Here is an 11,666-nt window from a genome sequence, read left to right as displayed (position 1 = left end):
TCTATTTCAAAACTCTAGAAAATAAACTACAGATTTCTTTTACTGGAAGATGATATGATTATCCACCACCACCAACCACCCCATCCCCCATGTTTGCTGGCATTGTGCAAGCATACCTCCAGCAAACAAACGTTTGTGCAATAGATACTAGGTCCAGGCTAAGATGTCCCTGGCACTGCAAACAGAAGGAAGCTAATCATTAATCTAGAGGGGTTTGGGGTTTTTTTTTAAGGTTTAAATTCAACCAAAGCACCTAAGTTAAGGCGTCCCTTTGTGTGAGATCCACAGCTTTCTGAAGATGTTTCAGATGAGATTCTTCTGTGTACTGCTATGCTTCAGCATCACCTGGGTATGAGTTCAATTTATCTGCTCGTCCTGTGTTGTTTTTGTTTGTCATTTATAATGTTTCTGTTCCTTCAACTGCTTACTAACTTGAGGTAATGTTCTTGTGCTAAAACCAGCCTTAAAGCAACCACATAACAGAAAAAATGAAAGGGTATGTTCTTTTCCCCTTCAGATGTTTGGATCAAGGATGGTGACTCTTGAGGCATCTAGAAAACAAATCTGTGCTTCTAAGACGCAAGCTGTAATTATTTACTTCTTTTTGTATATGTACATGTACAAAATGTACATATGTACAAAAAGACCAGTGCCCCCAGTTTAGCCATGAACAATCAATTACATCCAACATAGTCCCATAATGAGAAACGTGTTTCTGGTTTTTCCTCACAAGATGCAGTTCACTGATGACCCAAATGAGTATAGCGTGTTAATATCCAGATGGATATTATCTGCACATGGATCTTCCTAGCTGGATTGGGGCAACGGGGCGCTTTATAAACATCTCTTTATGATTGATTGACTGAACATATTTATATCCTGAACAAATTTCCTTCTATTTTTCACACAAAATGGAGAAGTATCTCTTGAGTAGTCTGTGAAATTATAAACTTTTTTTTTTGCAAAACTGGTGTACCCACAATTTTTGTTTAGTTTTCTTTTAATGAAGCATATAGTTATATTGTAAGAAAAATTAATTACAATGCAATATAACAATTAAAAACGCAGAAACACTAGATTTATGTTTTTAGTGAAGTAAAAAACATCCCAAAAATAGTTAATCAAAGATAATTTTCTTCAGACTAAATTTATGTAACGGGCTTTCCCCTAACATGTTTAAACTAAAAAGCTAACTGGGTGGAATTTGCATATATAGCATCTTGCAATGTTTTAAATCCAACCACCATTTATAGAAGGAATATCATTTACCGGAAAGATAGAAGGTAGCATGAAGTTATGTTTTCCCAAAATATAGTACATTCAAAAGTACAATTAACTTAGAAATATGTCTGACCTAAAAACATTTGAAAACCACTGGACTAGACCAACAGTAGACTTTTTTTTTGTACATTTCTTTAATATCAAAAGTTCAAAATATATATAATCAGGCATTTTATGCAATGCAATGAGCAACAGTAGACTTAATGTTAGTATATAACCCGAAAATGTTTAATGATTTAGGACAGAGGTGATAAAAATAACACAATGAAAACATTCCGCATCACATGCCTGAAAAGCATAAATGACCAAGGACTTAATCTAAATACCAAAGAAGCTAAAGGCAAAGTCTGTTCGACTTCATTGGCTTTTCATGATAGATCTTATCTACCCTTGCAGATTGCTATGGATTCTAAGGGTCAAACCAGAAATCAGATTACAGCATATGATTCTATAGTCTTGCAGAATTACAGTATGGGCACAATCTAGTCAAAGTTAAACCTCTTTAAACCTCATTAATTTTATTGGGAAGCAAACCTTGATTTAAAATTGCCTGGGTTGCGCCCTGTGTTTTAAAAAGCCCTTCCTAGCCCTTAGTAATGCTTCCTCATAAATGGAGGCAATTAAATGGTGATGTTTTCATTATTTTACTGTTACAATCCATTCAACTTCATTTTGAGACACATGAAAGGACTGGTTAAGACTAAGCAAAGAACCCGAACCAATTTTATTTGTGTTTAATGTGAAACAATGCAAACAGAAAGACATTCTCATGTGCAGCTGATAACCTTATTTTAAGTATGGGTTAGATCCAGCCAGCTTTTTCACTTGATCTTGTCCAGTTCTCCTCTTTAATACAGCCTCTTTCTCACGAGGCTTTTCCCCATGCAAGTCCCATAATACCCATCATATCCTTTTTGGTGGTCAATGGGGACTAGGGTTGCCAGGTCCCTCTTTGTCACTGGTGGGAAGTTTGGGGGCCAGAGCCTGAGGAGGGCAGAGTTGGGGGAGGGGAGGGACTTCAATGCCATAGAATCCAATTGCCAAAGTGGCCATTTTCTCCAGGTGAAGTGATTTCTATTGGCTGGAGATCAGTTGCAATAGCCGGAGATCTCCAGCTAGTACCTGGAGGTTAAACCAAGTAACAGCATTACTGGCTATGAAAAATACAGAAAACTATAATGTGAACAGCTTAGCTTTGTTGTCAATACTGTTCAAAAGTACATTCAAATACAATCATATGTTACAACTACATATGTGCAGTTCTTACACTAGCAAGTCCTATTGGGAGCAAAGTAGCTGCACTAATTAGCAGCACCTGTGTGGGAGTGTTAACAATCCAATGACAGGAGTGACAAAACATTTTTACAAAGCATTTTAACATTAAAGGAACAGCCTAAGTCTACAGATGTATTAAGCACCTGTGCAAGAGCACTAGCAATCTAATGGCAGGGACGACAAAGCATTTTTGGGGAAGCTGGCCAAATCCAGCCCTATATGTATTCTATGCTGACATGTATTTTTGGTTTTAATTCAAGGAATTATTACTATGAAATGAGTAAGTGTACCTTTAAATGTTGTCTCCCCACTCCCCCTTCTATGACAGGCAGCAGAGGGTGAAAGCACCTTTGAAGAGCATGGAGGAGGAGTACGTGGTCCAAGAATAGTGGAGCATAAAGCTCAGTCTGACTGCAAACAAGACAAGAATTGGCCACTATGTTCTGATGATGATTGGGTAAGCTAATGGAAAACAGCAGGGCCTGAGGCAAGCTAATCAAGGTTTTTATCATGTACCGTCATCCCAGTACAATACCATGGTCATGGTGCAGTCCACATGGATGGTACAGATTTAATATGGTAACTCATCAATTGCTACAAAGAATTCCCTTTAATTTCTAGATTAACAGAATATTACAGATGAAAAATAACCCCTATGTGTTATTTATCAAAAGAAAATAATGCCTATGGTTAATGGACATCTACTGAATTTCTCCAGACAGAAGCGATTTCTGTCCATGGAGTGTGTCTATCTCTAGGGTTGCCAGGTCTCTCTTTGCCACCAGCGGGAGATTTTTGGGGCTGAGCCTGAGGAGGGTGGGGTTTGGGGGAGGGGAAGGATTTCAATACCATAGAGTCCAATTGCCAAAGTGGCCATTTTCTCCAGGTGAACTGATCTCTATCACCTGGAGATCAGTTGTAATAGCAGGAGATCTCCCGCTACTACCTAGAGGTTGGCAACCCTATCTGTCTCGCTCTCCATCCTGTTGTAGCCCCAAATGCCCCTGTAATGCTGCCTGCTGGGGACATGGGAACCCCAGGAACACCATGAGGGGGGAATCAGAGGTCTGCAGTGGGGAGATCAAGAGGAAAATGGTTAGCAGAAACCTAAGGTAGCTCTAGCAGAGCTGGCAAAGAAACCACTGAAGGTTCTTGTCACTGAAGGATAACAATATGGACCTCTAAGCAATCATAGTTGCATGTGGCTTTTAATAAACTAAGTCAAAAAATAATGTGCTACGTTAAAAAATGGATCAAATAAACAGTAGTAGGCAAAAATAAACAAGCAAAGTAGCAAGTGCAATCAATGTATTATCCAAAAATAACAAGATAAACAAGCAACGCTAAGCAACCAAGGTTACAAAGCAAGTAGGTAGAAACAATAACTAGTAGTAATACATGTGCAAAAGTTCATATAAAGCATATAGTTGCATTTCTGGTCAATTTCATATTCTTCAGACAATGGAGGAGTAGGTGGTGGTAACGCGGCTCCGGAAGTATTCCAGCGCTTTCGCTACACGAGGTAGCTTCATCAGCCACAAGGGCTTAATTGTACAATTCCTAGGATAAATTTGGAGCTCCCAAACGGGCTGCTAGCAGAAAATTCATACGTGGTGCAGACTGTGTTTCTACCTACTTGCTTTGTAACCTCGGTTGCTTAGCGTTGCTTGTTTATCTTGTTATTTTTGGATAATACATTGATTGCACTTGCTACTTTGCTTGTTTATTTTTGCCTACTACTGTTTATTTGATCAATACCCATTACAGTAGAGTGAGTCATTTGTATAGCTAACGTTAAAAAATGGAGGCTAATCAAATGATATGGCAGAGGTTTAATCTAAACTTCACTCCTCCTTTCTTTCAGGGCTCTAAATGTCCTTCAGGATGCAGAATGCAAGGCCTAATAGATGAAACGGATCATGACTTTAGTGACAGAATAACGAAACTTCGGAAACTGCTCACAGAAAACCAAAACAGTTACAAGAAAGCTGTTATTGTGAAGCAGGAGACCATTGACACTCTGAGCCAAAATCTGATAAATGAACAAGGTAAGTATCATCCCCATAATTGTGTTGACAGCTAACAGTCACCAGTCAAAAGGATTTTTTGCTTTGTCACTTGAGATCAACTTGTCTTAAATGTTCTCTGTCTGATTCTTCAGTATAAAAGTGGTATCAAAGAAAATGTGTGCAATGTTTTGTCTACTGGATACCTAACACCTGTTCCCTTTCCCCTGTTTAGTTCCCTCTCAGATTAGTGTACAGTTCATGCATTCCTAAGGAGAGTTACTCCAGTCTAAGCCCATGGTGTGTGTGTGCCCTGACCTGAGTGGCCCAGGCTAGCCTGATCTTCTCAGATCTCTGAAGCTAAGGGTCAGCCCTGGCTAGTACTTGGATGGGAGGCGACCAAGGAATATGGAGGTTGCTGTGCAGAGGCTTAGACTGGAGTAACTCTTCTTAGGAATGGACAGTGATCCATTGGTCCTTCCCAATATGTAAGCAATCCAGTGAATAATCATGTTCCACATAACTAGAAACCCAACTCCATCAGCAATGCCCCATTTTTCAATACTGGCCAATGCTCTGACTCCAAAATAGGGGAGAGGGGCATGTTTCTAATGAAGGGAGTATAAATCAAGGATAGATAGCAACCTAAGGGGTAGGGAACAATAATGTCACACAGAGACACAGGCATAGAGCAATTCAATAATATGTGTGTGTGAGAGAGATTTTACAGAAAAGAGGTCACCACATTTATATAATTTTGATGACTTATGGTTATCAACAATAAAAAGAGTTGCACTTACCTGTAAGTGATGGTTATCGAAAGGTCATCTGTTCAGTTTCAAATGGGAAATCCCACTGGGCCTATAGATTCTATATGGAGGATCCTGAATACTGGATTGGACACAGAAGGTGTGGTGGCATTTCCCATGTGGGATTTCTCAACAACCACAATGATGAACTTTGAAAATATCTCTTGAATGTGCTAGTATATTAAGCTTTTCTTTGATAGTAACATTAGGTTCAGAGTGTTTAAACGTGTTCATTTCTAGATGATATTCACTGCGTTATGAGTGGCATTATTCCCTTTTTTAAATTTACATGTTTAAAGGCTCCAACATTTATTTATTCATATTTATAGCCTGCCCTCATTCCTAGCAAGCCAGGTTCAAAGTGGGTCACAACATTTTAAGCATAAAACATACTTTAAAATCACGTTCTCCAACAGTAAAATAGAACAAGATGGCATTAATGAATCCCAAAGATAGAAGCCGCTAGAAAACCAGGCCAGGCAGTGAACCCCCAAAACCAAGTTGGGGGGGGGGGAGATGGGAGGCCAGCAAATGATGGTATTGGAAAACTTGTGGCTGCCCTCATTTGCAAGCCTTTTCCTCCCGTACCTGAAGATTAGTTTCAAAGATACTCAACACGATTCATTGCTTATCATTACTTTTGGGTGCCATACTTCAGAGCAAATGAAGATCTAACAAAGGCTGCCTCCACATGGGGATTTTTCCATGTAGGTACAGCAGGGAGCCTCTGAAGAAAGGGGCCCAATCAAGGCATGACTCATTTGGCTCCCCTCCCCCCCTTTACTACGAAGAAAACATCAACCTCATTTTCTCCAAAATAAAGGTGAAAATGGGAGAGAAGGCGGCAGTTCTTGGAAGCTAAGCAGGGCCGGTACTTGGAAGGGAGACCACCAAGGAAGATTCTGCAGAGGAAGGCAATGGCAAACCATTTCTGCTTAATCATTTGCCTTGAAAGCCTTTTGCTGGGGCTGCCATAAGTTGGCTGCGACTTGATGACACTTTACACACACACACCACAAAGGTGCAAATGCAGTGTGGCTATGGGTGGAGCGTCCATCTGGACACTTCCATGATAGGAAGGGGCTGACCAAAGACTTTCAGTTAGCCAGCCTATAAAGAACTGTGAAGGGGAAATCTGTCGTAACAATAATGACTTCTTTTGGTCTAGACAGAGACAGTAGCTATGGACAGTTATCTGATGATCTGAGGAGGAGACTTGTGTCACTGAAGCAGAACGTTGTCACCCAATTGACCAGGATTAAAGCGCTGCAAAACAGCATCCAAAATCAAGTTACAGAGATAAATCGTTTAGAGGTAGGTTGTGTAGTTTTTTTTAAAATTATTATTATCACTTTCAAAATTTATTTACAGAGGCAGGAGCTGTTCTTTACTATCCCAGTCGATGAGGTAATTTGTCAAGAATACATGAAACAAGAGTATTTTGCTCTATTGGAACATTTCCAGAATCATATGGCTTGCACCATTATATTTACCAGTTTATACTAGCTTGGAACCCATTTTCCTGTCATGGTTTCATTCACTGTTCGTGGAAATTATAATTTTGTTAAGGATGAGTTATTTGTAAAAAAAATAAAAATAAAAAATCACAACCCCTTTAGAACCACAGTTCGGTCCCACTTCAGGTTATTTTGTCCTGTTGAAGGATTATTCCTTGGCAAGCCACTGAAAGGAGAACTGAAATTGGAGTTCCGCATGGTACTTAATAGAGCTTTATTTCCCCATGAAAATCTAATAATGCATGACCTGTGGGAATGTTCCTACTATACGTTGAATTAGAAGTAAATCCCATTCCTTTTAGTTATCCTTTTATTGCTTGCTTTACAGCCTAATTAATTTCTTCGCATTTTCTCTTCAGCTGGCCCAAGCATTCAGAAATCACTTGTTAATAATCATTTCTTGTTCGGGGTCCAGGGCAGAAATGAAGTACTGTACTGCTTTTCACTTTGCAAGCAAAGCCTTTGCTTACTTTTCATTTATTTTTATTATAAATTTGTAACAGTATAATTATAATCATACATAATTTTTAAAAGATAAGTATTTTTGCCTGCAACGTGAGAAACAGTATTAATTATCCCAAGCAGGAACTGGCAACTAAAAATTGATTCATGAATGTCAATGACAGGTTGCCAGAATCATTGTCTGAATTTTTCTTTTAAATGGACTATAATTAATCATGACAATTTCAGGCTAAATGACCTGCCTAGAAGCAATCCAGCTTTAGGACATTTGGAGATCAAATTACAGTCACTTAATTTTTCCCCTATCCATCTCTACACAGGTGGACATTGATATTAAGGTACGTGCCTGCCATGGATCTTGTGCTCGAGATGTTGACTATCATGTGAATACAGAGAGCTATGACAACATAAGGAAGCAACTTGTTCAAGCTAGTACCATCAACTTGCAACCAGAATTTCAAAGTAATCCTTTGAGGGTCCTGAAGATGCGACCACTGAAAGACTCTACTGTTCCTGACCATTACAAAACTCTTCTCCTGTCAGAAGAAGACACAAAAACACTTAATAAATTAAATCTGTATGAAGCAGTATTAGAAAGCCCAGGGTCAGCATCTGGAGGTTCAGCTGTAGCCACCAAGCGTGTTCTCTCAGAAGCAGGTTCAGATGGACAACCGCATACCACCAAGGTAGTCACTCCTGGTTTCCTGGAAGGTCAACCTGAAGAAGCAGGAGGCACCATAAACATCAAAGTGAGCTCTACTGGTGGTGGAAGTGGCTTCTCTGATCTTGTCCATTTGTCAGATATAAAAGAGTTTTTCAGCCCAGATCCTGGTAGCAAACTCCATGTAACAGGAACCAGCAGCCATGTTGTGCATATTGAAGGACCTATAGACACTTTCTCTGACCTAGGGGAGGGAGAAGATGACGATTTCGGAGGGATTCACCTGTTTCCTGAATCCCATTCTAAAACAAGTGGCACCTCATCACATACCAGAACAGTTGTAAGCAGCAGAAGTAGTACTAGTAGCTTCAGCAAAGGGGGCTCCACTTTTGAAACCAAATCATTAAAAATTTCTTCACCACTTGAGGAGACCCATGATTTGCAACATGATGAGAATGAAGAGGATGCTCCTGATTTTCGGGCACGCAGCTTCAGCACAGGCGGCGCAAAGCTGGGGGAAAGCTACATCGGGACAGGTATCCATCACAGAAAATAACTATTGAGGGAGCAGGAGTGAGTTCAGTTTGCAACTAAACTGTCACACTGGCTATACCATTACCTCAATCCCTTTCATAGTTAAAAAAAAATACAAATTATTATGTGTCTGTTGCCATTTAGGAAAGGTGGGGAAAAGTACTTCTTACTGTTAATAATTGGATAGCGAGGCAGTTGCATAGAGAATGGAATAAAATAAAATGTCACCTGCAATTAAAATGTGCATGTCAGCAATCATTTCAGAAAAAGCAAGTTTCAAGGTTTCTTTTCGGTGCAGCACAAAATTAAACATAGCAGGTTACCTTCAGCATTATTACTGTTTTGGATTCCTGTGAGCCTTTTGTAAAGCATAACTGAAAACCTCTGTCAACCAGATCAACTTTTTTTTTTAGACTGTGAGGATATCCATCAAAAACACACTTCTGGTGCCAAAAGTGGCATTTTCAGAATCAAGCCAGCAGGATCCACTAAGGTTATTTCAGTTTATTGCGACCAAGAGACCAGTTTGGGAGGATGGCTTCTGATCCAACAGAGATTTGATGGGTCATTGAATTTTAACCGGACCTGGGAAGACTACAAGAAAGGTTTCGGCAGCGTGGATGGCAAAGGGAATGGAGAGCTCTGGTTGGGCAATGAAAATCTCCATATAATGACCCAGAAGGACACTGTCCTTCGAGTGGAAGTAGAAGACTGGGAGGGCAATGAAGCTTATGCAGAATATTACATGCATATAGGTTCTGAACTGGAAGGTTATAGCCTCAGTGTCTCCGATTATGAAGGCACAGCTGGAGATGCCCTGATCATAGGCTCAGAGGAAGAGGGCAGTGAATACACAGCTCATGCCAACATGAGGTTCAGTACCTTTGACAGAGACAGTGATCAGTGGGAGGAAAACTGTGCTGAAGTATATGGAGGTGGGTGGTGGTACAACAATTGCCAAGCTGCTAACCTCAATGGAATTTACTACTCAGGAGGTCAATATGACCCACGGAACAACATTCCTTATGAGATTGAAAATGGCATGGTGTGGGTCCCCTTCAGACCCTCAGACTACTCTCTCAAAGTAGCTAGAATGAAAATTAGGCCTGTAGAGACAGACTAGAAAGAAAAGGAAAAACGAAACTTTCTCACAAATTATATACCTCAGAATTATATTGTATTTTTTTGTATCCAAGCAACTGAATGCAATTGAGACACATCTGCATATTAAATAAAACAAAGTGTTTCACTCTTTAAAACATTGGTGATGTGGTTAATTTATTTACAACCAGTACTACTAATAAATATTTTACAATGACTGGTGGGCCGGGTGTTCACAGTTAAAACACGATGAGTAGCCATGATAGTCTGACACTAGCAGTAGAAAAGAACAAGTGTCCAGTAGCACCTTAAAGACTAATAAAATTTCTGGCAGGTTATGAGCTCTCGTGAGCCACGGCTTACTTCTTCAGATGGAATCACATTCTAGCTGTATCTGAAGAAGTGAGCTGTGGCTCACGAAAGCTCATAGTTAAAACAGTGCACCAGCAGATACTCATTGAAACCAATACTGTTGGCTGAGCAAAACAATTCTGTGAATCCCTTCCACTAAGTCTGACTCTGAAGTCTCCTTCCAACAGGAGGAGGCTTCCCCCATGACAAGAAGAATCCTTCTCTTGAAACGTTTGCTGAACTTAATGGAAAGAAGTCAGTGGATCCAATCTAATATATTTAAGTCCAAAGCATTGTTAGTTTAGCAACAGTAAGGGGTGCCAATTTCTAGGTATGAGCTGAAGATCTCCTGCTATTATAACTGATCTCCAGCTGATAGAGATCAGTTCACCTGGAGAAAATGGCCGCTTTGGCAATTGGACTCTATGGCATTGAAGTCCCTCCCCTCCCCCAACCCTGCCCTCCTCAGGCTCCGCCCCAAAAACCTCCTGCCAGTGGCAAAGAGGGACCTGGCAACCCTAAAACCATGGAAGGTGTATGTAGAACATAGCCCAGGGATAGTCCTGGTTGTCTGAAGAGTTTATACTCACTCTTTACCCAACCCTGCTGTGAGTCCACATTATAGAAATAAGGGAGAATGAGGATCCAGCAACGATGGTAGCAATGACACCCTGTGTAGCGCCAAGCAGTACAACCTTCAGGAAACATGGACTAGAACTGGGAAGGAGAAGCAGAATTGCAGCTGGGAGAAATGGAAGATTCCTTATGGCAGAAAGCTGGGAAGCAGCAGGAGGAAAGGGGAGGCTGGTGAAGTGACAGCAGTGAGGCACGGTTTGGGGCTAGCGCAAAGGGGGATGATGCAGCAGGAATTAAGTGTTGTGTGGATTCCCACCAATATGAAAATGTGGCGTGCCGCTCTTAGGATTAGGCGTGACTTCATGCTTGATATACATCTTTGGGAATCATTTATGAATAATTATCCAATCTGAAAATCGTAAAAGCAACCTAGTGACGTACACTTGTATAGATAAGCTCTGTATGTTACTGGTGCGCAACAATATTAAATATACTTAAAGGCCAGTATTGTCTTGTTTCCTATTTTAACACATAGTTCTCCTGAGAGGCCTGAAAGTGAGGACGCTGTTTAAGAAACTGTAGCTAGAAATTAATCTAGAAAATTGCCTTAATAATCCAAAGAAAGGGATCAAGGAAGATGCCATGGAATATTTTCACATGACAGCTATAACTAGGGAAGAGGCCATTACATTTTGAAATGGTGGAGAATTAGAACCTGTGCACACATGATTTTATGTGTAAGGTATAGTTTCCCCCTAAGAATATTGAAATTTAAGAAGTGTTTTGACTGAATGGATCAAATAGATGTTTGGAATTAACAAGTGAATATCATGCCAAAGGTAGGCTACATCTATCTGTATCACATACATTCATTTATCATGTATCAATACACATTCATTTAGATCCAGCTAAAGTGTCAAATTAGGAGCAGAGAAACCTGGGTTCTCAGCCGTAGGCAGGAAGTCTAGTAGGGACTTTAGAAAATCATCTAGACAGGCAGGGTCTGGTTGCTGTTCCCGCATAAAATAGGGAAATGTTAAAAATTGTCTGGTTATTGTTTTTAAGTCTGTGACTCTTCAAACGCATACTTGGT

The 11,666-nt window shown here is 40.1% G+C and overlaps 1 protein-coding gene across 1 annotated transcript; it reads left to right on the top strand.

The window, feature by feature from the left end:
* The first annotated feature begins 238 nt into the window (after positions 1-238).
* FGA (fibrinogen alpha chain) lies at positions 239-9,705 on the top strand. Its single transcript, XM_056855908.1, has 6 exons — positions 239-349; positions 2,885-3,013; positions 4,421-4,604; positions 6,540-6,685; positions 7,671-8,547; positions 8,959-9,705. Exons 1-6 carry the CDS (start codon positions 299-301, stop codon positions 9,666-9,668), a joined length of 2,097 nt encoding a protein of 698 aa, XP_056711886.1. The 5' UTR covers positions 239-298; the 3' UTR covers positions 9,669-9,705.
* The last annotated feature ends 1,961 nt before the right edge of the window (positions 9,706-11,666 follow it).

Source organism: Euleptes europaea, chromosome 9, assembly GCF_029931775.1.
Source record: "Euleptes europaea isolate rEulEur1 chromosome 9, rEulEur1.hap1, whole genome shotgun sequence".
NCBI lineage: Eukaryota > Metazoa > Chordata > Lepidosauria > Squamata > Sphaerodactylidae > Euleptes > Euleptes europaea.
The sequence above is the reverse complement of the archived record's forward strand: the minus strand, read 5'-3'. Positions and strand labels throughout refer to the sequence as shown.

Coding starts and splice junctions, on each gene's coding strand:
- FGA (XM_056855908.1), top strand. CDS start 299: ATGTTTCAGATGAGATTCTTCTGTGTACTGCTATGCTTCAGCATCACC. Junction 3,014..4,420: donor TATGTTCTGATGATGATTGG/GTAAGCTAATGG, acceptor CCTTTCTTTCAG/GGCTCTAAATGTCCTTCAGG. Junction 6,686..7,670: donor CAGAGATAAATCGTTTAGAG/GTAGGTTGTGTA, acceptor ATCTCTACACAG/GTGGACATTGATATTAAGGT.